Consider the following 27,554-nt stretch of genomic DNA (forward strand, 5'->3'; position numbering starts at 1 on the left):
GATGTACACAGGCAATTGCGTTATTATTTAAGCAGGACTAAGGATTTTAGGCAGTCTCAGCAATTGTTTGTTTCTTTTGCTTTGAGTTCACAGGGCAAGCCTGTGTCAAAACAAACTATTTCTAGGTGGATTGGCTTTGCATTGCATTTTGTTATTCCCATCATGGCAAGGAGATTCCAGCTGGGATTAGGCCTCATTCCACTAGGGCTACTGCCACTTCAACAGCATTTCTAAGGGGTGGCAACTAAGGATATTTTGGAAGCAGCTACTTGGAGTTCAGTGCATACTTTCTCTAAGCATTATCACCTTCCTATCTACTCTAAGTCTAGGGCTGGTTTTGCCACAGCTGTTTTGCAAGGCATGTTGTCAGCTCCTACTTCCTTATGATTTGCCAGCCTCCCTTACCTCTGCTTTGGGATTCTACCCAATAGTCAGGACTGCAGCAATGGAAGACGAAGAACATAGTACAGTTTTGTACCTACCATAAATGTAGATGTTCGAGGATTCCATTGCTGCAGTCCAATTTACCCTCCCTCCTTCCCTCTGTATTTAGGGGTGGTTGTGTAGGTGAGTTTACATGCTTATATTTTTGTATATATTGTTGTATATATTGTACATGTTTTTGGTGCAGGTTTTTTGGGACTTGTCTTTTTAGGGTCTTCTGACATCTGGGGCAAGAAAAGACTGAGGATATGACGTCGGTCATGCGCATTAGTACCCTGACGTACTGACGCCAGTCTAATGCGCCCTGACCGACGTCAGCCTTATACTCTGGTATTCGGGCCGACTGGACGCGGACTATACCCAATAGTCAGGACTGCAGCAATGGAATCCTCGAACATCTACATTTATGGTAGGTACAAAACTGTACTTTTCTTATTCTCCCTGAGGGAGTTTATCTTTCTCAGAGACGGTTTCCAGAATGTCCCAGTGCTTTCATTGAGAGAACACTGATGCTTCTTAGTCCCTCAGAAAATACTTTTGAGCCATTACAAAATAAATTTCCAGAAACTTCACTTATTCCTTCAGTTCTTTCTGCTGTGGAGGATGTATGTGTTACTACCTGCAATTTTCCTGATAGTCAGCTAGCTGCCCCTAAAAAAACAGATAGACTGTAAAAGTTCCTCAGTCTTTTAAGTTTTTATATACTCTTCCCAAACTTAACCCAGCAGCTAGAGCTTTAGTTAATCCTACTGCTGCTAAACATTTAGTTAATTCAACTCCTAATCTTTCTGATAAGGATGAGAATATATTTTTAATAAGTATAGGAAACAAAGTTTATGCTTCTACAACTTTGATTTTCAGAATTTTGAATTGTTAAGCTTTGTTTTTGACTAATCTTAGAGTGTGTTGTCTGCAGTTGCATTTTGTGAGAAAAAAACTGATTTAAGTAATTATTTTTTCTTCTATTGTACAAATCACTAATTATTGTTTACTGTGTGTGCATGATTTGGTTGAGACATCTTCAAGGGCTTTGGCCACTGGTACTGTGCTGAAGAGGTTTTCCTGGCTGTATTCTCAGATCTTCCAAGATAATGTTAAAAATTAAATTTTAAATTCTCCTTTAGATAGAGATTTAGTTTTTGATTCCTCTGCTGCAGATGTGATCAAAAAGTGTGATGAGGGGGGTAAATTGATACAGGGAATCTCTAAGACTTTTCAGGAACAAAGCTGTTCCCACATCATATGTTATAAATGGTGCTCCTCTTCAGACAGAGATGGTTGTGAGACACATGAATACTTATGTGGACAGCTCTCTTATTTGACTGTCACGTTTCTGCCATAGTCATGAGTTCCTCCTATCTAACCCAGATAATTACCAAGGCGATATCTTCAAGAAGCAAAAAAAGTTATCCTACCTCTATATTCTCCCCTTATCGGATCCATCACTGAATACAGTACCCTGTTTGGAATGTACAAATTCAAGCATATTACTCAGCTGGAAAGGCCCTAAGATATCTGATCAAGACAATTAAAGGTGTTATGTCCTTCAACTATCCTGAAAGATTAGCATGATTCTCCTTACACTCACTAATCTACCATCTGCTCTGAAATGATCTGTGTCTAGCTTTTTGAGCCATGAAAAATGCAATTCTGTTTCACCTCATATTTCGTAGCAAAACCAGTGCCACTACAAATACCCACAATAGAGACCTAAAACTACAATAAAACATAAACAAGACAAGTTCAGTGGATAGTGTATTCACAGGCTATGGAATAAGTTGCCAGTACAGGTCAAAGTACTAATTTGCTACCTTTAAGGGTACTCTTGATGACTAGATGGGTAACTACAAATTTACACCAGGGTTATCCTGTAAGGCCCTGTTCAATTTGAGAGGTAATAAGTATTAAGTGCTTGACAAGGGAGGCAACAACTTTTAAGTTTGACTACTTTAAAGGTGTATATGAGTAGACATCTTATGGTCCCCCATGATAGCTTGCCTAATGTTATTCCTATATTCCTAAGTGAGTTGCTAAATATCCTACAACAGAAAAATGGAGGCTGTTAGAATTAAATCCAGGATTAGAAGATGAAGCTGATCCAGAAGGTTGTATCGGCCCTGATTTTCCACAAGCATTAGGTGATTGAGTATCTTATTTGAAAGTTTGATCAGTTACTTTCAATCTAAAATGCATAAACCAACTCCTAGGAGCAGATCCAACCTCAGATCTCAAATGTATTCTTCCCTGTAGGATGCAGTTCCTATGCCTCTTTAATTACTTTAGTTTCTATTCATGGATAAATAAAAAAAATCTAATCCCTGGATGAGTAGATTTTAAAAAACAAAATTCTAATTTTTCTATATTTTGCATTGTATGAAAATGTTTTTGGGGGAGCAGCAGTCACTTTTAACAGTTTGTTGAACTTAACCTGAAATTAGTTTGCAGTAACAGCCCAACCATTTATGGTCTTGACAGGGTTCCTAAACTATTTTGCTCTGCATTTAAAAGGAACAGTTAATTTTCTGTTTGTAAAGGCTGCTGAAAGTATCTCTGATTTGTAACATGTCATGATACACATAAATAGTTCTCACATTTCCTTATCTGGTTCTGTGTGAGACCTACTAACAGGAACTTGCTAACATAACCGGCTTTTAAAATCTTTTAGAACAACTGTGAAGTTAAAAACTTTGTAGGGGGTTGTCATTTTTTTATCTAACTATAAGAGTAGTGAATCTGTACTTAAGCTTGGTTTGTTGTAATGTGTATCTTTTTGTTGTTGTCTTTGTTAGTTGTTGGAATACAGAGATTGCATACTCTGCTTCTAACATGCTGATTTTTGACATTTTCTTAAGAAAGGCAAAGTCGTTTACTTCTGGATGTTTTTTTGAGGCCTATCCATAAATTATTTACTCTTTTGTCTATGTTTGATCTCCATAAAATAAATGTCTGTAGCTACAGAAATGTTTGTCATTTTCTGATAAAATGTTCAGAGTATGCTGCTGGTATAATTGGGTATAAAGCAGTTTGGCATAAGCTATTATCCTCAAAGCAAAGTAGGAGATGTGTTTTGAACTTTACTAAAATATTTTTCATGACATTTTTTTGTGCAGTCACATACTACAAGAAGGAAAGATCACTGGTATAGGAAAACCCAAATTCCTTTTGAGGCCTGATGTCATAATGTTATATGTATATGGTTTGATAGATGTCTGTATTTATGACTCTGAAGAAAAATGAAACAGATGCTGCAGTTCATCAGCTTCAAAATGCCATCCCAGCCCAGTTTTGGCACTACCTTAAAGTGGCAGTATTTCTTTATTGTTTACAGCTATTCTTATTAAACTTTCAAGACAAACACAGATGAATACTTAGCCTTATAATTAAAGCAACATCACCTGAAAGCATTTAGAAAAAACACTATCAGAGCAAACATTTGTAATATTTAAAATGAGAGAATGTCACTTTTTGAGAAAAAGGGTATTATTATTATTATTATTATTATTATTATTATTATTATTGGTTCTAGTTATATAAAAGCACAGAAAAGTATGTGATTGAGATATATAGTGAGTTTATCAGCTTAAAAATGTGTAATGTACATTCTTGTTTTAAACAGAATTAAAAAAACACAATCAAGATGACTGTATAGGAATAGTGCCCCTACCTAGTAATGTAAGGGAGTAACACTATAACCATTTAAAATAGAGTCCATATATATCAGAATATGGTCTCCTTCAGAAGATCAATATTTCAGAAAGTTGAGCTTCATATGGTCGATACTATATGATCGAATTTCCATATGTTGGATGTTTTGTATGGAGATTGCAGTACAGTTGGGATTGGAGACTTTATCCTTTTCCCTACTGCAGTGCGATCTCAAAGGTGGTTTATGTAAAATGCAGGTGTGTAGAGGGTGCAGGGTGGCTTGCCCCTCCCCCCTTTGCAAAAACATAGATTTTTTTTTTTGTTTTGCCTTGTTCGACTTTTTGGAAAGTTTATCATATGGTCTCAACCATATGCAGATCAATTTTCTGAAACGTCGATCTTCTGACATAGATAGATTTATTTATTTATTGACATTTATTGGCATTTGTCATCAGAATAATATGTCAGAATAATATGTCAGGATCCTCAGCTGCATTATTCATGTTGTTGGTAATTCTAGATGTAAAGACAAATTCACAAATGTATCTTAATGTAATGCAATTTTCTATATATGTGTTTATACCTGGAGGAGGAAGTCATAGTTTCAGTGAAAAAAAAAGTCCCTGTTCAGGAGAAATATATATGATTTTTACTTGTGATGTATGTCAGCTAGAACCAGTGCTACATAGCACAGACTGAGCAGAAGTCATATTCCACAATGGAAAAAAAGTATAACTGAAAATGTCAGGGAGTAATTGTCAATAAAAATCAGTAAGTGAGTTCTGCTGTAAGGCTTTATTACTCAGCTTTCAGACATTGACAGAAAGATGTTCAGTTGTAAAATGTAGAGTGCTATGCTGTCATTGCATTTTAGTGCTGAATTTGAATTTATCACTTTAGCTGCTTCATATCATGGAGATAGAGCCATAGCATGTTCCCCATTTAAAAAATAATCTGGTGACATATTTTGGACTGGTGATTTATAGCCTTGCCTAGGGAGTCATATATCTGCCAACTGAAAGCGTTTAATGCAAACTGTCAGACTCTGGCATTGCAATGTTTATAATCTATGCATTTAACTATCTGTGTATAAAAGGACATATATAAGTTACAGTTTGGGACTTTATTACAAAACTGTAAAGTCAGGACTAACATGTTTTGTGTTTGGGGAAAACTAAAAACTGATAAAGCCATAGGCTTTTCTAGAACATGGCTAAAACAGAGTGGGAAGAAATAATTATTTTGTGTAAAGAAATACAGAATTACTATTAGAGTTATATGAAAAGACACTAAAATGCATTTTACTCTGAAGAAGCCCACGGAATGATGGGTGAAAGTGCTCAGTATGTCTTTGATGTAATAAACGGCTGGTGTATCTTTTGGCAGTGTCGTGGATTTTTTACTTAAACTATTACTTATGTCTTTACTTTGTTTCCAAAATACAACAAACAGTAGTTTCAGCTCCTTCTGTGCATAAACTTTCCTAGTAGAACATGCCCCTTCTGATAGTGAACACCTCCATTGATTGTGAAGAATTCAAATAAATTATTTGCAAATAAAAGCTATGAGGATCATTTTTCATACATTCTCTACAAACATACACATTGCCCTTGATAAGCCAGGTAAATGATGTTTTAACTAATCAGGTGACAACAGTGCTAAGTTGCTTTCGTACAGCCTTTCTGTTGAAAGATGGTCACTTTCTGTGTATACCTCTGATGTCTGATTATGATGAAAGAGAAATAAAAAGTCAGTACAATAATGTATTGTACAGGAACAAAGATGAAGTACAGTGCTTTTCAGTTTGAGAATAAATGTAAAAATAATATATATTTCAAATATGTTTCAGTACTCTTGGAGAAAAGATAGTATATAAAAGTAGGGGGTGTGGGGATATAGTTCCTCGTGCCAGGTAGTGCAGTAGTGAAGCTCTCTTGAAATAATAGCTCTAATATTGTAATGTCAACTTTTGATTTTTGATGTTTGCCTGACAAATTGCATGTTTTTGTTTGTACTTTTTCAAGACAAATATCGGGGTGTTGTTCTTTGTTCTTGCAGCTTCATTTCAATATGTTGTTCACAGATATATTTTGTGATCCTTAAACAAACTGTATCAGTGAACACTTTCCACTGCTCTTGTACCTGTTTTTTTTTGCTTTCATCTACCACTTGCCTCCTCCCTATAAATTATCTTTGAACAGCTCTGATGTTTGATTGTGATAAAAGTAAAATAAATAATGACCTTATTAATGTATTTCCACTTGCTGTTTTCATATACATGAATTTCCTTCTCTACCAGCCCATACTGATGATTATCCAGTGGTTCACAACTTTTTCATACAAAGATGCCTTTAATCAGTTTGATGTTTGGCTACTGCTCCTCAGTGAAACTTGTGCATTACAAAGTTTTATTGAATTTTAGTGCTGAAAAGCACAAAATAAAAATAACAGTGAAAGTACAAGTTGATTCATTTGTCACATACCCTTGTAAAACTAAAAGGTACCACCAGTATTTTTCTTACCAATAGACATAGCTCATTGTGAATAGTTATAAATGCCTTAACATTTGATCTGGTTCACTTTTTTATAAATCCATCACATCTTCTAGTATCTACATTCATTATACTGGAATTGGGCTGGTGTCCCCCAGTTTCTAAATATTCTGTGGTACAGTTTAGAACTTTTCCTAACATTCTGATCTGTGTATCAGATGTACCCCTTATCACTGTACTTCTGATGAGTATTTAAATTTTAAGGCCATATTTTGGATTATTTATGCCAAGAATTCAGCTACAAACCAGTTTTACTAATAACCACTTTGTGCTGCTCTCTAACTCTTAGTTCCTTATACATCAGACTGCTAACTAAATTTTTCTTTATCTGGCTGCTTGCTTCCAGAGAGGAGTGGACATTTACAAATGAGGTATTTATCTTTCTCACTGCCAAGGATATCATTGTGAACAATTCACCTGATCAATACATAGGGATGAAAATGATCAGGAAATCAAAGATGTTAACTGACAATACACACACACACACACACACACACACTATATATATATATATCTACATACATCATATACATACATCATACACACACACACACACACACACACACACACACACACACACACACACACACACACACACACACAGACATATCAGTGAGCAGTGAATGTATAGTCATATAATGATTTTAGACAGTAGCTTTTGAACCACCCTTCAGAAGCACCAAGTAACCCTCTTCTGAATTAGTCTGTAAAGCTAAACTGAATCTAAACTTGGGGCCAGTTGGTTTTTTAATCATCCTGTAAAACTAAATTAAAAAAGCCAGTGGGAATTCATGTTTTTTTCTTACAGTAACTGTTTTTAATTCTAGTCATACTGCAGTAATTATTGTTGCAAGCACTGCTTGTGTCACACTGCAATGTGAAATGCATGAAATTTACCTGAAGACAAAAGCTAAAACTTTTATGCTGTCATGTTGCTGACTCAGAATGTAGTTTGTTTTAGTCATGGATTATGCTGCACAGCCACATAATGGCAATAAAAGACTGAGAATATGAATACATTTTTCTTTTCTGTCCACTTCACTGTAATGCCCTGGGGACAGCCCTGTGGCATCCCACGGTACTGCGTTACCCGCCTTCAAAACCACTGCAGCTGTCTAATAATAATCTTATAACTGGCCTTTGCTTTCAGACACACCCTGCCAAGTGTGCAGAGGCATTGCTGTTCTGTGTATACCACTCATGCCTGATTGTGATAAAAGCAGAATATATAACTCAGTTAAGTACTTTATACTTTTACAGTCAGATACATAGTACCTACCCCAACAAGCCATATCAATGATCTTTTAACACTGATCATGCAAATGCCTTTCACTTTTAAGCATAATCTGATACATGAAAAAAGACACTTTCTGTGTACATACCTGATGTCTGATTTTGACGAAACTTAAAGGCAAATTAACCACAGTAACAGATTTCAACTTCATACTTTGTCACATGCACTGACTCTCTAACAAACTATCAGTTTACCCAGCCTGCCTCCTCTCTTTTCTGTAAAGCCACAATTTATCTGCTTATGTAATCGTGGATTGTGATTAAAGTGAATAACTATAGCAATGCATTTCATTTTGTTGTTCTTAGACACAAATTCACGTGCACACACACACACATACACGCACACTCTCTTTTTCAAGCTTTATTAGTGATTGTTTAGTAGTGATTAAGTAATTGCCATTTGCATTCATACACAACTAGCCTTTCTGCTCCCAAGGACTGCCATTTTCTATGAGAATCTCTTATGCTTTATTGTGATGAAAGTGAAAAAAATAATGGCCACAGTAATATATTTCAGTGTGCTTTTTTCAGACAGCTGTACAATGCCCCTCAACAAACATGTTCATCATTATTTTTCATTTAATTATGATCATATATCTTCCCTTTACTTTTACACTCAGTGTGCCTCCAGAATGTACCCACTTTTAGGGAAACCTTTAATTTATGATAGCAAAACCTGAAAGAAATAATGTTCAGAGTAATATATTTCAACTTGTTGTTGTCATTCACAACTCCAACCACATCTCAGCCGCAGTCACTATGATGCCTTTCAAAAGAAAAAAAAAATTCCCAAAGTGAGCAGTGCATACTGTCACCACTTCCCACAGATATATTGGTTGTCCTGCTTATAGTGTCAGTGGTAGAACAGGCAGCATACTTATGGTTGGTGCAGATAGCAGTGGGTTCTATTTCCACATGAGGTAGGCTGACTGCTGACACTCCAGTGCAGCATAAGGGGGATGCTGCACTCCTGAGTGCATTGTCCTTTGGATAAGATATTAAACTGAGGTCTCATCTGTTTACACCGCAAGCATTATGGTTATTGTAGACATTAACTATCAAGCCTGTATAATGTAATACAAATTGGGTTATTTGAAACAAATAGAGGAGCTTACAAAGGAAATTACTGATGCCTCAGTAATAGAAAAAAGTAATCAAACTGACACAGACAGTAAAAAAGTATGCTATCATATGGCTAAGTATGGGTATACCATCTTTTATTCCGTCTTCTGGGTAGCTGTTCGCGGATCTGTGATAAGACCTCATACATGGTTAATGGTTCAACCATTTCCAGAGGATGTTAAATTGAAATTGTTAAATATAATTTATTTATGTATTCATTAATTCTTTGATTATCTCTTTAATACAAGGCAGGCTGAGAGAGGAGCCAGAAATTTCATGGAACTCGGTGGATGTTACTCAAAGAAGCTTAGCCTGAAAAGAACATCAACACTTCACAGGACACACACAAACACACATGTACACCCTCACTCTCACTTGTATGCATGCATACCTACTGATAAGGTAGAGTTTGCAGGTTTGCCTATGTTGCAGCTTTTAAACTGGAGCAACTGATGAAAACTCATGTAATTTGTCCTAAACTAACGAAAAGAGCTTACATGATTTTCTTATAATTAATACAGAACTTATTGACTCGTTTATCCAGTTGTAATGTTATTTTTCTTAATTGTTCCTTGAAAATGTTAAAATTAAAGCAGAAAAATGGGCCAATGAACCAGGAAATGGATACAGCTTATTTCTGCAGGGCTGCGTCTTTCAGGCCCCCTGATTTTTTTCTTCATTCAGTCTCTCCGATTATATGATTCTTAAAATATTTTCTTTTTGTCATCATTTACCAAAATGTTCTAATTTTCTTCCTATATTATTTGATGAATATTTAACAACATAAGTTTTTTCTGAGTGTGAATTATTATTTTATGGAGGTGTTGAACTGGTATTTTTCAGATAAAGAAGCAAGTAATGATTATTTCCTGAGCAGTCTTATGCTCTTAAACCAGAGTTACCACAGGAAGGGTCAAAGTTAGAGTTGGTGGTGTTATTTAGTGATACAGTGTTGAAAGTGTTAGTGGGTGAGGCTGATTTAGTAGGTTGGAAAATCGTGTTTTTTTTTTTGGGGGGGGGGGGTTAAAATTATCTGTGAGTTTGTAAGCCAGATCTCAACTGCCAAAAAGGATTGTTGTGTTATATTTTGAAGTTCTTGAGTTGAGGAAGCAGCACATATCACTGTTGAATCATTTGCATATTGGATGAGAGAGGCTTGTGGGGTTGAAGTGTGTGTGTGTGTGTGTGTGTGTGTGTGTGTGTGTGTGTGTGTGTGTGTGTGTGTGTGTGTGTGTGTATGTATATATATATATATATATATATATATATATATATATATATATATATATATATTTGTAAAAATTGAAAATAATAGTGGGCCTAAGATTGAGCCTGGGGGACACCTAGAGTCACTGGTAGAAGGGATGATAACATCTGTTGCCAAAATACTGCTTAATGGCATCCAGTAGGGTAATCCTGGAACCAAGCAAGGGTAGATTGACACAAGTTTAGTTCAGAGAGATTGTTTATAAGTTTACTATGAAGAAACCATACCAAAGGCTTTTGACAGGTCAAGGAAGATAGAGGATACATATTTACTCTTGTTCCTGTGATAGTTGACAGTATTGGTAAATGAAATTAGAGCGGTTGATGTACTATGAAATGATCGAAAGCCATGCTGAGTGTTGGTTAGACTTTTGTTAGTATGCAGGTAAACAGTAACTTGCATGTGAATGACCCTCTCTAGTATTTTAGACAGTGGTGATAATATTGCGATCGAGCGGTTGTTAGAGAGATCTATTGAAGGGCCAACTTTTTGTAAAGGTATAACATAAGAGGTTTTCCAACTGGTAGGGACTTGTTGTTCTGCTATTGATACAGGATAGACTATTCCATCTGCTGTTAGTTTTAGGAAATTGGCAGGTAAGTTGTCTGCGGCTATTGTGGTGGGTTTTAACTTTTTAAGCAGCTTTTTGATTGTCTCTGTAGATACAGGTTGCAGGGAGAAGGTAGATTTAATATTGGAAGAGGCAATGGCAGCTCTGATAGGTGAGGGTTTTTTTTTTTTTTTGGAACAGTGCTAAGATACTTTCTGTAAAGTACTTATTAAACTGAGTAGCAATATTGTCTGAATTATTAGTAGTGATAGGAGGGGGAGTTTACTAACTTTACCTAGTAGAAGTACATTGTTTGTAGCTGTCCAGAATTTTTGCGGGTTACTGCAGTGCTTTGATTGGATTTCTGAGTAGTAATTTATTTTGTCTTGTTTAATTTGGTGCTTTGCTTTATTTCTAAATTCCTGGTAGATTTGTAGAGTGGATTGGGACTTTTATTTTTTCCAGATTGATCAGGCCTTGTCTCTAGATTTAAATAGTGATTGTGTTTCTTTTGTTAACTATGGGACATATTTAGATTTAACACATATATTTCTGCTAGGGGCCTGAGAGTTTAGTGTAGATAGGAATGTAGAGTTGAAGTAGTCTATTGCTTCCTGAAGGGGTGGAAGTTTCAGTAGTTTCCAGTTACAGTGTTTGAGTATATCTATAAGGTTGTTGGGGTTCAGGTGTTTTTTGTTTCTTATTTGTTTAAATGTAGTTTGTTTAGATGGGTTAGCTCGTTTCCTAAGTAAATAGGTTGGGAAGTGGTCACTAAGACTGTCTGGTAGACAGCCAAAGTAGGAGCAGAGGGCTGGCATATTTGTTAATATCCAGTATAGAAAGTAATGTTTGTTGGATGGCTTATTAATCCTAGTGGGTGACTGGATGAGTTGTGTGAAGCTGTGCAGGTTGATGCAAGTTTTGGGGTTTGTGGAGTTGCAGTCTAACCAGTCTACATTGAAGTCACCCATAATAATTGTTTCCTGAGGTAATGTTTTACTGCTCTAGTGAAGTATATTTTTTAATGTTTGGATATTATCCCCTGGTGGCATATAGATTCCTATTATGTATGTATGTTTCTTGGAGTTAATGTTTAGTTTAGAAAATACCATTTCAGCATTGTTAAAGTTTAGAGGTTTTTCATCTAACATTTCTATAGAGGGATGGTTTTTAAAGAGTAGGGCCATGCATCCTCCTCTCTTACTATTTCTGTCTATATGTTATGATGTTATAACCTGGTGGTAGTATTTCATTGTTGGGGGTGGTAGTTTTTAGCCAAGGTTCGATGAGAAGTATGATATCAGGAGAGTATATGGAGAAGTTAGCATGGAGCTCATGGATTTTGTTGTTGACACTTCTTATATTAATATTTATTAGTAGAATATCAGACTTGTCCCTAGGAGGTATAATTGCAGATTGATTAGATTGAGTTTGTATGTCATTTTGTGAGGTTGAGTTGTATGGTTCATAGGTTGGGCCAGGGTTTGGATGTATGTCTCCACTGATAGTTAGCTTTGATGCTATGCTGACTAGAGTTTTCAAGAATCTGAGTAGGTGTTTATTATATTTCTGAGAGATGCTAGGTTTGTTTGGGTGAGGGAGAAAGGAAAACTGCATATGGTCTAGAGCTGTGACATTGAAGATGGAGCTGCATATGGGGATGTTTACTGGTTTAGGTGTAGGGGGTAGCTTTAGACGTGGAGTAAGGAGGGATAGGGTTGTTCAGGTTGGAATGGTAAGAGGTGTAATATGCTGCTAATGTTAAACGTACCAGAGTGGCAGTCAATATATAATATGTATGTACAAGATAATAAAAAGAGTATATAACAAGCCACTAAACATTTGTAGTATGTATGTACAATGTCAATTTTAGGGTGTAAAATATATTATTTCATTCATAAGTATAGATATTTACAAACAGTGTATAAGAATTCTGGAGGTGATGAACTTTATCCAGTATTATATATAATAGTAGGTACATTTAGCTTCTTTTTGTAGGTGTCCACTCAGGGCTGATTTAAATTGTTCCAGTATTTGATTGTTTTTTACCTCATTGGGATGGGGGTTCCATATTGCCGGTCCTTACCTAGAGAAAGCTGTTTCACCTACTGTTCATAGATTCATAGATATGCAGTAGGCTAGCTGCCCTTGTTGGCCATTTAAGTCTAGCCAGTTTACATTTTTATGCTCAAATTAACCTATCCCATTTGTTTATAGATTGGTCTTGCCCATCCCATGGTTGATAATTGTATATTACCCCAATGAGAATAAATGGGATCATAACAGAGATAATGTGAGGGAGCCCATTCATGAGATAAAGCATGTTGGAGCTGCCATTAGTAGTACAGGGGGCAGTCCTGGGGTAAGATTGGACTGTGCACTGGTGTAGCAGTAGTGTTGTCGCCTCACAGCAAGCAGTTCTCTAGTTCGATTCTCGGCTGGAGTGCCTTCTGTGCAGAGTCTGCATGTCCTCTCAGTGTTTGTGTGGGTTTCCACTGGGTGCTCGGGTTTCCTCTCACATTACAAAGACATGCATCTGGAGCGTTTCTCCCTGGGCCTTCACTGAAAATTGGCTTTGTTCCAAGTCTGACTTCCCCGTTAACATAATCATTCCTCTGCTCTCTAGAGCATATCTCCACCTCTCCAGAGTCTCCTCAACCTGATTCCTACTCCCACTATAGATCACAATGTCATCTGCAAACATGATAGTCCACGGGGCCTCCTGTCTGATCTCATCTGTCAACCTGTCCATCATCACTGCAAATAAGAAAGGACTCAGAGCTGATCCTTGATGTAATCCCACCTCCACCTTAAACGGATCTGTCACTCCCACTGCAGTCCTCACCAGTGTCACACTACCCTCGTACATATCCTGTACCATGGTTACATACTTCTCTGCCACTCCCGACTTCCTCATACAATACCACAACTCTTCTCTAGGCACCCTGTCATATGCTTTCTCCAAGTCTACAAAGACACAATGCAACTCCTTCTGACCTTCTCTGTATTTATCCAATAACACTCTCAGAGCAAACATTGCATCTGTAGTGCTCTTGCGTGGCATGAAACCATACTGCTGATCACTAATCATTACCTCCCTTCTTAACCTAGCTTCTACTACTCTTCCCCATAACTTCAAGCTGTGACTGATCAGTTGTATCCCTCTGTAGTTACTGCAGCTCTGCACATCACCCTTATTGTTAAAGATAAGTACCAAAACACTTTTTCTCCACTCCTCAGGCATCCTCTGACTTTCCAAAATGTCATTAAACAATCTAGTTAAAAATTCCACTGCCATTTCTCCTAAGCACCTCCATGCTTCCATTGGGATGTCATCTGGGCCAACAGCCTTTCCATTCTTCATCCTCTTCATAGCTGTCCTTACTTCCTCCTTGCTAATCTGTTTCACTTCCTGATTCACTATCCCCACATCATCCAACCTTCTCTCTCTCTCATTCCCTTCATTCATCAGTACCTTTCCCTCACTATCCTTTATCACCCTTACTTGCTGCACATCTTTCCCAGCTCTGTCCCTCTGTCTAGCCAATTGGTACAGGTCCTTTTCTCCCTCTTTAGTGTCCAATCTCTCATACAACTCTCCATACGCCTTATCCTTAGCTTTCGCCACCTCTCTCTTTGCCATGCGCCTCATCTCCTTATACTCATGTCTACTTTCTTCATCTCTTTGACAATCCCACTTCTTCTTCACCAGCCTCTTCCTCTGTATACTCTCCTGTACTTCCTCATTCCACCACCAGGTCTCCTTGTCCTCCTTCCTCTGTCCAGATGTCACACCAAGCACCTTTCTAGCAGTCTCCCTTACTAGTTCTGCTGTAGTTACCCAGCTATTCGGTAACTCTCCACTACCTCCCAGTGCCTGTCTTTACTCTTCCCTAAACTCCACTTCACAATCACCCTTTTTTAACTTCCACCATTTAATCCTTGGCACTGCTTTCACACTCCTCCTCCTCTTCTTGATCACCAACGCCATCCTACAGACCATCATTCTATACTGCTTAACTACACTTTCCCCTGCCACCACTTTGCAGTCTCCAATCTCCTTCAGACTGGCTCTCCTACATAGGATATAATCCACTTGTGAGCATCTTCCTCCACTCTTGTACGTCACCATATGCTCCTCCCTCTTCTTAAAATACGTATTCACCACAGCCATTTCCATCCTTTTCGCAAAATCCACAATCATCTGACCTTCTGCATTCCTCTCCTTAACACCATACCTACCCATCACTTCCTCATCCCCTCTGTTCACTTCACCAACATGCCCATTAAAGTCCGCTCCAATCACTAGTCTCTCACCCTTGGGTACACTCACCACAACTTCATCCAACTCACTCCAAAATTTCTCTTTCTCATCCATCGCACACCCAACTTGTGGAGCATATGCACTAACAACATTCATCATTACACCATCAACTTCGAGCTTCATAAACATCATTCTGTCAGACACTCTCTTCACGTCTAAAACACTCTTGGCATATTGTTCCTTTAGTATAACCCCTACCCCATTTCTCCTGCCATCCACACCATGATAGAACAATTTGAACCCATTTCCTAAACACCTGGCCTTACTTCCCTTCCATCTGGTCTCTTGCACGCACAATATATCAACTTTCCTTCTCTCCATCATATCAGCTAGCTCTCTTCCTATACCAGTCATACTGCCAACATTCAAAGTTCCTACCCTCACTGCTACAATCCTAACCTTCCTCCTCTCTTCCTGCCTTCGGGCATGCCTTCGCCCTCCTCTTCTCCTTCGGCCAGCAGTAGCCCAATTTTCACCAGCACCCTGTTGGCTAACAGTACTGGTGGCGGTCGTACATCGGACATGTATAGAGGTAGTTATTTTTTGAAGGTAAGGATAAAGAGTCTTGTTAATGTATATATATTTTTGAGGGGAATAAGGTAAAATATGTTATGGTATCCTGTTTGTTCTTTCACTTTTATCCTAATCTGAGATCATAGGGTTATACAAAAAGTTTCTTCTGGGGTGAGGTAGCTTGCTGATCATATCTATGAGTGCAGCAACTTGAAATATATAACTGTGGTGATTTTTTCCTTCACTTTCATCCCAATTTTAACACCAGAGTGATACCTACAAAATTACTATTTCTTGGAATAGGGAGGCAGTCACTATTCCAAGAAATGCTTTATGTAAACTATCTGCCCTCAGGCCTGCAGCTTAATTTAGTTATTTCCTACACAGGTATTACATTGCAGACTTAGCCAGTTAGTGTATGTCGAAAGGATACAGGAAAAAGATGAAAAGTAAGACAAAATATGAATAGCCAGGGAAAAAAAAGGCATTTGCATGATATGAAGAGACTAGAATGTGGAGCAGAAATGAAGGGAGCACTAGGGGTGCTAGGGGTCAGTGCACATCGAGTTGAATGACATGGAGTCCTTTACATAGGGCTCCATTTTACCTAAGGCTGGCCCTGCCACAGGGACAGGGTCAGGTGTCCTTAAAAACAAATCCATCCTTTAAGCTTAAAGTGGTGCCTAACTTTACTTTGAATCATCCCATTAAACCTCCTGTTTTATTAGCCAGGTTGTAAAATCTAATAGAAAAGTATTTGCGGATCTCTACAAAGCTGTAAGGTATTAAAAGATGCAACCCATTAGACGGATCATTTATTTGTTGTTTTCAGGACTGGAAAGCTAAGCCAGGTGTCTACCAAATACACATTTTAAAGGTCTGGCAGTTGTACTGATTTCTTTTATGGTAAAGTACTGCAAAACCTTGCCAGAGGAAGGCAATGGTCCACTCAATAATGTCAGCAAGTTACCACCTTTAGAAATGTGTGTGCTTAAGAGTACTTGTAACACTGCCACTTGATCATCCATCAACACCTTTTCTGACATCATAACTTGAATGGATGGCTATATACATATGCATTCTTTGTTTATGTAGAGCAGAGAAGGCATGTGGTATGTTTTCTTTTATTGCTCTGCTACCCTGTAGAATCCATGATGTAAGATTGCAACATTTACCATAGTAGATATTCAAGTTGAAAATATCTCTCCAAAGACTGACTGTTCACTTGCATTTTTATTGAAAAAACATGCATCTGTTGTTTTGTAGCAATGATCCTCTTGTTTTATTTGAGAATGTCACACACCTGTGGAGTGCAGTGTATTGTGTAATTTTTGTATCATGTTGCAGTATCTTTATAGATGACTGTTAAACTGAACTGGACCATCAGTGAAATATTGTAGTGCTTTAACTGCTATCAAATTGCTTATTTATTGCTATATTTCACAGAATTGTATGATATTCTACAGTGATACTGAAATATATCCTCATTTTAACAGTTTACTAACTTTGCTTTCATCATTCATTGCATTTAATACTAGGTAGAGTTAATTGTACTTCATAACAAATTTTAGGATTAAGCACAGTGTCAGTCTGTGTTAAATATCATTAACAATAACATTTACTGTTTTGATCTTAGCGTATCTGAAGATGGGAGATTTGTATTATTATGGTTATCCTAACAGGTCAAGGAACATCGATTTAGCTGGTGTTATGTATGCAGAAGCTGCCTCACAGAGTGATTCTCAGGTATATCTTTGAAATATTCTATTGTTTTTAGGAAGTGAACTTTTAAGAAAGATCGTGTTTACTTCAAAATAGTCTTAAGGATGTTTTCATTGCATATGATACATTTTTGAGTATTGTACAGATATTTTGTAAGAAAAAAAAGTTGGTTTTGTTATAAATGGTATGTTTTGAAGAGAATGACATCAACTAAATTACATTTATTTTATTTATACTTCATTAAGTGGAAATGGCTGACTGTTTAACAAAAGTTCCTTCTCTTATGTTGCCCAAGGAGAAAATCTCCAAATTTGGAAATATAAGCATTGTGCAGAGCTAGAGATTAAAACCGTTATGTATAAATTGATATGTACATATTTGCTTTGAAGATAAAGTAGTTTAGTGCATGGAGAAACCAGTGAGATTTAGTAGATGGTGGTTTTATACACAGTAGTAGAAATACAATGAAATGGATATATGCAATTCTCTGTAAGTACAAATCAGTTTGATTCAGTGGAAAACAAACCTAATTCAAAGTAGAGTGATTTATTATGAAATTAACATATTGTAGATTGGATAGTAACAACTTAATAGTTTGTGGGCTAATAGTCCAAAATAAACAAGTCATAGGAGAGGGAGAGAGAGAGAGAGAGAAGGCTCGTGTGGTTGATGGGAAGTGTGAGAGGAAGACAGAGAGTCAAAGATTTAGTGGGATGGATTATATGGGAGAGTGTGTAGGTTAGAGAGGTGACAGGATAGTGGAGGTCAGTGTGGGATCAGTGGAGACAAGGTTAAAAAGCATATGTTTATGGCCAATTGTATAATAGAAGAAAATATCTATAGCAGACAGTCTCTGTGGTGATAATGTCTGTTATTTGCTAGACAGGGTATTTGTTTTAGAATAAATGCTTCAGTGTTGTTTTCATTACAAATGTTTAGGGGACCAGAGATCCACAGTGAAGATGCATAGCCTGAGTATGGGGAATCACCCAAGTGATTGTCAGATTTGGTACTTATCTGTAGGTTTTTCTTTGTTGTGACCATAGCAGTCTAAGTGGTTTTCTAAATATGAAAAAGTCCACAAAAGTGCTAGACATTTATTTGGTTTGTGAACAATATTATACAATGCCATGTGCTATATGAAGGTTAGGGGATTTTTCACATCTAGCCAATGTGTTCTTTCGAATGCTTGTTAGTTTTGCATTCTTTGTATAAGGTTTGCTGTGAATTTGGCTGTTTTGTTGCAGGTTTGTTCTAGTTTATTTGTTTGGGGTTTGCATACTTTAATGTTGCTACTGCATATCCCAAGCTTCTTGGGGTTGCTTAATGAATAACCTTTGTGTTGATTGAAGTGCAGTTGTCTGTCTATAATAATGCCTAGTAGCTGTGTGTGTGTGTGTGTGTGTGTGTGTGTGTGTGTGTGTGTGTGTGTGTGTGTGTGTGTGTGTGTGTGTGTGTGTGTGTGTTGCTTGTTCAATAGTAGTTTGTGCTGAAGAGCAGATGTTAAAAGTACCAGGATGCTTTCCATATATTGTGCTTAGAAATAGAGCAGGTTTTATTTATATGGAATTAAGATTACATTGATAGTTGAATTTCAGTTTTCTGAATGATCTATATGTATCTTCTTGCAGTTAACGGAGTGCAGTGGGGTCATCTGCATATTGCACAAAGATAGAGTTGGGCACACTTTTGTGCATATCATTAATAAATATATTGAATAGATATAGGCCCAGTATTGATCCTTGTGGGACACCAACTATTATAGGTTTAAAGATTAGTATGCATATTGCTGTTGTAATGCTTTTGACCAATATATTACTTAAGTAACTATCTGCCCAATATGCAGTTTATTTGCTAATTTGCATGGTGAATAGCTGTTCTTGCAATAGTTGATGTGATACTGAGTCAAAAAACTTTAGGTAAGTCTAGAAATATGGCAATAACTACTTTTCCTTAATTTGTTTGCTGATAAATTAAGTCTAGGATTGTCACCTAGCTAGTTTAGGAGAGAATAAGTTGTTTTGTATGATGTGGTTGAGGAGCTGAGTTTGTATACATTTGTGTAGTATTTTTGAGATGTGACATAATAAGGAAATGGGTCTGAAGTCTTGAGATCTCAACTGATATGCCTGTTTTGTGAATGGGTGTGATGTAGGCTTGTATCCATATCGTCAGAATATATTATTCAGTTAGTGATCCATTTATGAGGATTGATATGGGGTAAATGATGGTATCACCTATTTTAGGTAGATTGTTGGGGACTAGTGAGGTTGGCTTAATCTTAAATAGAAGTTTTCATTGCAATAAACAAGTATGATTTGTGGTGTTAAATTGCCATAGGTGGGCTGTTTGCAGAAATCTGCTGCAGAAGGGAGTAGATGAAATACTTTTTGGTCGAAGAACATTCATTGGAATGTTTATCTGTTAAGTAGGCTGTGTTGTAGATGATTTCTTGTGGGAGAAGATTTAGTGGAGATTTTTCCAGAATATATAAGGTTGTTTACATTATTTCAGAATTGTTTTTGATAATTTGAGGTGTTATTTTTGGGGGGTGCTTGTGTATACGTGTGTGAGTGCATGTAGACATATGAGTGATGTGTTTGAGTATGTGTCTAAGTGTAAGGTTGCACTAAGGAGGGTTAGTTAAGTGATAGAAAGGGTAGGTATATGTGTAAGAATGTGTGACTGTTTGTGTGTATGGGGACTGTCATACCACCACACTTTCCTAGACTAATGAGCAAATCTTATAACGTGGGCAGACACTAGGGATAACGCTTGATATTGTGCCTTAAAGGCATTTAAAACATAAAAGAACAAGGTTTTGCAGTAAAAGAGATGTGAGGTTGGGGGGGGGGGGGCTATAGGCACCAGAGATAACACTTTATCATGCTTAAACTCAGTCAAGCCCAAAATGCCTTTTTTTGTACACTTCCAGTTCACACCCATACCTTCTTATGGCACACAGAAGTTTTTTGTGGTCTACCTTTGTGAACTAAGTGACTTGCCAGCTAATAATAGGAAATATTTGAAATGGCTAGGAGTTCTTAACAAAATGACACCATGATTGTTAGTCTAGGATGTCCTGCATAGGAGAATTAATCTGTTTACCACTTATTATTCATATTTTCATATTGATGTTCATATTTTTATAACTGAGAAACCTGCATTTTATTGAGGTATATGGTGTGAAGCAACAATGCAGGAGACAGGACTATTCACTGAAAGTGCTGGTTTATAACACATTATAGTGGGAATATTGCTAGTTGTTTGTTAGTAATTATAAAAATAACCAATATTTTCATGCATACTTAATACTTCAAAAACCAAAGTGGCTTACAAACAATGCTGAATGACATTAGGTGAAACCTTATAAGTTGTTGAAGCAAACTGGCGTTAATATTTGCACTGTAAATATTCAGTATTATTTTCATTGCTAGTTATACAGTTAAACATATGGTGTTATGTTGTCCTGTCTCGCCTTCATTCTTACAATGATGGGTTTGGAGCCGATTCTCGGCTCCATCTCGGCCGAATACATAGCTGAAATTCTCAAACCTGGCTCGTGGCAAGAAGGTATCCCACAATGCAGTGATGCAATTCCCCAGATCACGTTTGCCATTTTGCAAGGTTGGATGCACTCATCTTGGCCATGGCTAAGTTGTGACAAATTTTCTCTTATTTTTCCTGTAAACTGTTATATTTGCTAATAGATAGCTTATCTTTAATTATATTTAATTTGTTGTGCATTTTATTGCGTTACTGTTAGACAGTGATAGTTTTATCCCCTTTGGCACGGCTTTTGCTGTCGCTTTGTAGGCCTGCTGGTATCCCTTGTAGTGGTTGTTGTTTCTGTCTGTTAAGTTTATCAGTAGCTCATTTAAGTTAGAGAGCTATTTGCCCATTTAAGTTAGAGGGCTTGTAGTTATTTGTTGTCTTGTCCAGAGTTTGAGTTAGAGGCTCTATTTTTTTCTCTCTGGTTGTCTTTTTCCTTGTGTTCCCTGTAGTTACTGTTCAGTGTAGCTTTAGCTGTTCAATAGCAAAAATTTTTCTTGTTGTTGCTTTTGCGGTCTTACCTTAACTATGTCTAAAGACACAAAAGAGAGAGAACATAAGCTTTCGGGCTTTAAAAAATGCCAGAAGTGCTCACAAAAAATGTCCATCACTGATGGACATGTGACATGTTATATGTGCTTATTGACTTGGTGCTATTCACCTACAAGAAGACTGCACTTTTTGTCACTCTTTCAGTCCAAGAGTACTTCAAGAAAGGAGAAACAAATTGATTCTGAAAGGGCTCTTAAAGCCAATCTTTGAGGAAGCTATCCATAGTTCTTCTTCCTTTTCTTCTTCTCCTTCCTCTAAAAAGGAAAAGTCTCAAAAAAGACATTCACCTGCAACATCGGCTCAGTCAGAGCCTCCAGTCAAACTACCAAAAATTTCCAAGGCCACTACCTCCTTGGCTCCACTGTCCTCGAAGCCGTCGGAGGTCATATTAGTTGACAAGCCTGATACTTCAACTCCAAAGTCCTCAGAGCCACAAGATACCTCTACTTGGAGCCGGTCCATAGATATTTCACCAGTTTCTCCGATGTTGAAATCTCCAATTCTGCACAGGTCTTGCTGCCCATCCCTATCTTCCAGGTCAACCAGGAGCTTATTGGATGATGACATGGAACGGGTGGAGCACAGACTCCTGAAGTCGCCGGTGCTGACTAAATTATTCTCGGCTCTCACCCATTTGGTCTAGGAGCCTACTGTACCAGTTATACCTACTGTTGTCCCTCCTCTGAGCCAAGCTGGTCCTTCAGAGCCAGAATGCTTGGTACTACTTACCGTGGATCCATTGGTTCCGGGACCCCCTTTGGTGTTCACGGAAATTATATCTGCTCCAACTCTCTCTGAGCCATCCGGGGAGTCTGGGAGCTGGGGATCCCCGGTCAGCCCCAGGGGGAATTCTCGGCCCCTATCTTCTTTAGTGCAGAGTCTACCCCTCAGGGCATCGGCCCAGGTTAGCTCGGCACCCACATCGGCCTCAGGCCCAATCTTGTTGGTTCCGGTGCCTTCATCTGTCTCCTCGGAGCCGTTGGGATCTGTCTTTGAGCTCATGAGGAGTGTGTTGTCTACCTATTCAGTACCACAGAAGGATACTAGTACTCGTCCCCCTAAGGCACCGGCTACTGTCTCTGCACCACCCATTCCACAGGACAGCAGAGATCCAGAGACTCAGGATCCCTCTATGGGCAAACCCCTCTCCTCTGAGGCCTCCCCAGAATATCCTTCTGAGGAGCCACCCCGGAAGAGAACTTGCAAGATGAAGCATGTAGACTCCCCAGATGAGTCCGTCACTTTAGACACTGACCTCGATGAGTCGGAAGGGTCCCCCTGTCATCCTCTGATGATATCTCATTTGCAGATATTCTAGAGATCCTGAAGCAGAGAGGTGGATGGCAGACCACCACCCCCTTCTGATGAGGAGTCAGTGTACCTGAAGGCTTTTGAGTCTCACCCTTCAGCCTCCTGGGTGTCTCCTCCTTTTGATGAGCTTATGGTCCTGGTTAGTCGAAAAGCATAGGAGTCACCTGACACTATGGAGCCAGTCCCTCAGAGGCCAAACAAATTCTTGTCAGCTCCTTAGGGAAAGGATTTTCTAACCGAGGGGGTACCCATAGATGCTATGGTGGTAGCAGCAGCCACCAAGAAGGAACTTGCAGAGACTTCCTCATCTGTTCATCCTCCGAGTAAAGACTCTCGAATGATGGACAGATATGGGAAGAGTGTCTTTTTGTCAGCGACATTCTCACTATGGTTGCTGAACTACCTATCCCACTTTAGAAGGCTACAAAGAGATCTCCTGAAAGAACTAGGATATACTCTACAAGGTTCATTAGCTGTGGGGGTGAATGAGAAGGTCTCCTACCAGTTGTCTACCTTAAATTCCATTGTCAACTCCTCCATGAGGCTCATAGCCTATGCAGCAGATGGAGCGAGCAGGGCAGTGGGTTCTGGTGTTTCCCGTAGGAGACACTTCTGGATGCACTTGTGCAGTTTTGTGAAGCCCTTTAAGTCTACTTTTACTAATGCCCCTTTTTATGGTTCCTTACTCTTTGGACCCAAAGTAAAAGACACTCTAACCTGGTGCGAGCAGGAAGGAAAAACTCTCTGTGCCGTTGGAGTACATTTTTCTGTACTTTCAAGACCTTATCCTAAAGGCCAGAAGAGTGGAAAAATGTGGTTCAAAAGATCCCAGAGAGTTTTCCAGGATTCCTTCCCCAGGGGCAGTGGGGGAGGCAATAATGGTAGACGCCACCCCAGAAGTAGAGGGGGCCCGCAAACCCAGGGTGACCATGATTCCTTTTGCCGACGCCCTTATCAGCACTCCTGAAAGGAGGCCTGACTGCTCTACTCTGGAGGCAGTTGGGGGACGTTTATCCATGTACCCAGAAGCCTGGCAAAATATCACAAGAGACAAATGGGTACTAAAAATAATATCCAGAGGATACTCCACCCCATTTTCCAATCCTGTTCCACAGACCAGAACAATCCTAGATGTTCCACCCAATCTAAGAGAGCAAGCAACTATAGAGATTGAAAAGTTGCTGCACAAAAGAGTCATCCAAGAAGTCCCCACAGACCAAAGAGGATTCGGAACTCACTCAAGATTCTTTTTGGTGCCAAAAAGAACAGGGGTCGGGAGGCCCATATTAGACCTAAGCAAATTAAACAAATCTGTCAGGAAGTCAAAGTTCCGAATGGTGACACTGCAGTCTATACTTACCTTTTTAGGGAAAGATGATTGGATGCGCTCGATAGACCTTCAAGATGCTTACTACCACATAAAAATGGACAGGGCATCAAGAAGGTACATACACTTCCTGCTGGGCGCCAGTCATTACCAGTTCCGAGCTCTGCCCTTTGGTCTCACTACAGCTGCCAGAGTGTTCACCAAATTCATGGCAGTAGTCACGGCTCACCTGAGGCGTCTAGGATTCTGAGTGTTTCCCTATCTAGACAACTGGCTCCTATCTGCCACCACCAAGCATCTACTCCAACAAGCCAGGGATCTCACTTTTGACATTTGCAATCAGCTGGGTATTACAGTCAACTTTTAAAAATCTGCCTTGTTGCCTTGTCAACATATTACATTTATAGGTGCAGATCTAGACACATCCTCTATGGTAGCACGTCTTCCAACAGAAAGAGTTATAGCACTCAGACAACAGATACTTTACCTCCTTCCCGATACCAAAGTGAAAGCAAAGATAATTCTAAGATCACTAGGAACAATGGCTTCCTCGATTACACTGGTCCCTCTTGCCAGAATGCACATGATGATCCTTCAGTGTCTGTTGTTCTCCCAATGGTCACTTCAAGAGCTTTCACTGTCTCACCTAATCAGATTAATGGAATCATGCAAGAAAGACTTAAGATGGTGGATACACTCCACTCATGTGACCATAGGGAGACCATTTGTTCCATATCAACCCATAGCTACAGTGACCACGGACGCTTCCCAAATGGGGGTGGGGGGCATTATCTGGGAAGAACAGTCCAAGGTACATGGCAAGAACATGAGGCTCACTTGCATATAAATGTCCTAGAGATGAGAGTAGTGCTTCTTGTGTTGCAAGCACTTTACGACTCTCTCCTTCTAGGGACAATTGTGATACAGTCAGACAATATGTCTGTGGTTTGATACATAAACAAGCAGGGGAGAACCAGATCTTACCCCCTTTGTCGAGAGGCCCTAAGAGTTTGGCGATGGGCAGTTTCTTCCCAGCACTTTCTAATAGCAATGCATATTCTGAGGAAGTCCAACATGATAGCGGACAAGCTGAGCAGAGCATCTTAATGCCTCATGAGTGGTCTCTCAATCAGAATGTAGCGGAAATGATTTTCCAAACATGGGGTCAGCCTTGCTGCAATCTCTTTGCCACTCCCATGAATGCCAAGTGCAGCAGCTACTTTACCCTAATCCCCCCTCCGGGGGAGACACAGAGAGACGCACTTGCTCACGATTGGCCCTCAGGACTTCTGTATGCTTTTCCTCTGTTCCCTCTCATACCCAGAGTCATTCAGAAAGCACAGTACTTGGGAAGCAGGATAATTCTCATTGCTCCTTACTGGCCTCACCAAGTTTTGTTCCCCTTCCTTTGGCCTCATCTTCATGAGAAGCCTTGGACTCTGGACCCATTGCCAGATCTGCTGACTCATATGTCAGGGGAGATTCATCCTTCTCTCCACTCCCTAAAATTGACAGCTTGGCTGCTCCACTTCCCAATTTAGTCAGGCTTCACAATTTCAATCCTGCAGTTAAACATATCTTAATGTCCTCTTATAAAGCTTTCACTAGAAAACTGTATTCTAGCAAATGGAAAAGGTTTTTCTTTTGGGCTCAAAGAGGAACATTGATCCTTTTTCTGCACCAATCCATTCTATTTTGGAATTTGTGGCAGAACTCTTCCAGCAAGGTTCAGCTGCAGCAACCATCAAGGTTCAACTCGCTGCAATATCAAATTTCCACAATGGTGATTCTATCTCCAACTTAATGTCACACAGGCTGTGTAGAGCCTTCTTAAAAGGTGCCTCCTTATTAAGATCTCCCTTTAAGGAACCCCCTTTCTCCTTGGGATTTAAATTTTGTTCTGTCATATCTCACGTTACCACCTTTTGAGCCCTCATAATCTGCAGACCTCAAGTTCCTTTCCTGGAAGACCTTGTCTCTAGTGGCTATAACTTCTGCCAGAAAACTATCAGAGTTGCAAGCTCTTTCTATTAAACTGCCATATTTGATTTTTCATAAGGATAGGGTATCCTTGCGAACTAATCCTTCTTTCCTACCCAAAGTCTCTTATCCAAACAACATAAATCAATCTATAGAGCTTTCAGTGTTCTTTCCTCATCATAGCAACAAGGCAGAATACAAATTACGTCAAGTAGACGTGCATAGACAACTCAGATTCTATTTGCATAGGACCAAAGACTTTAGAAAATCTGACCAACTATTCGTATTCTTCTCTGATGCAAAAAAGTGTAGTTCAGTTTCTAAAACTACTCTTTCCAATTGGCTTTCAAATTTTATTATATTCATTTATACCTCAAATCACAGAGATTTACCTTTCAAAGTGAAAGCTCATTCCACTAGAGCAATGGCTATGTCACCTGACTTTCAAGCCAGAATTCCCATGGATAATATTTGTGCAGCAGCTACTTGGACCACTCCGCATACTTTTATCACACATTACAAAGTAGATTTGGCCTCCAGGGACAGGGCCTCCTTTGGTTCCACGGTGCTTAAAGGTGTACTCCCGTGATCCACCCAGGGTAAAGGTGCTAGGGACGCTGTCCCATCATTGAAGAATGAAGGCGAGATAGGACAACATAACATAAAGAAGTTATATACTCACCATAACATTCTATGTTTGTTGTCTATCTCGCCGTTCATTCTTACGAACCTCCCTCCTTCCCCCTGCCAAAGACTCTTTGTGGACCTGGTGAATGTTTTTTATTGCCTTCAGGAGTTCTTTGTTTCAGTTTGTTTCTCCTTCTATTAGGTATAGTGTGTGTGTGTGTATATATATATATATATATATATATATATATATACATATATATATACATATATATATATATATATATATATATATATATATATATATATACATATATATATATATATATATATATATATACACACATATATATATATATATATATATATATATATATATAGTATATATGTATATATATATATATATATATATATATATATATATAAAATATATATGTATATAGTGTACATATCATTCAGTAGTAGCAGCAAACAAGATCTGGGGAATTGCACCACTGCATTGTGGGATACCTTCTTGCCACAAGCCAGGTTTGAGACTTTCAGCTATGTATTCGGCCGAGTCGGAGCTGAAAATCGGCTCCGAACCCATCATTGTAAGAATGAACTGCGAGATGGACAACAAACATGGAACATTATGGTGAGTACATAACTTCTTTTTTTCATATTTCTGTATATGTTGAAATAAACATGCACATACAGAGAAGTTTTTGTTGTGATGTGAAACATTTGTCTAGTTAACAAAAAATGTTTTGTTTTTATATGTCTAGGTTGTA

The 27,554-nt window shown here is 38.5% G+C and overlaps 1 protein-coding gene across 2 annotated transcripts in view; it reads left to right on the forward strand.

Annotated features, from left to right (window-relative positions):
• SEL1L3 (SEL1L family member 3) overlaps positions 1-27,554 on the forward strand; it is a 1,757,172-nt gene that overhangs the window by 1,553,070 nt on the left and 176,548 nt on the right. For both annotated transcript variants that reach the window (XM_044062158.1, XM_044062159.1), the window contains exon 20: positions 17,347-17,456. In XM_044062158.1, coding sequence (XP_043918093.1) covers positions 17,347-17,456 — 110 coding nt within the window. The remainder of the gene's footprint in view (positions 1-17,346; positions 17,457-27,554) is intronic.

The sequence above is a fragment of the Protopterus annectens genome, chromosome 2.part1 (genome assembly GCF_019279795.1).
Source record: "Protopterus annectens isolate FY-2018-M chromosome 2.part1, PAN1.0, whole genome shotgun sequence".
NCBI lineage: Eukaryota > Metazoa > Chordata > Ceratodontiformes > Protopteridae > Protopterus > Protopterus annectens.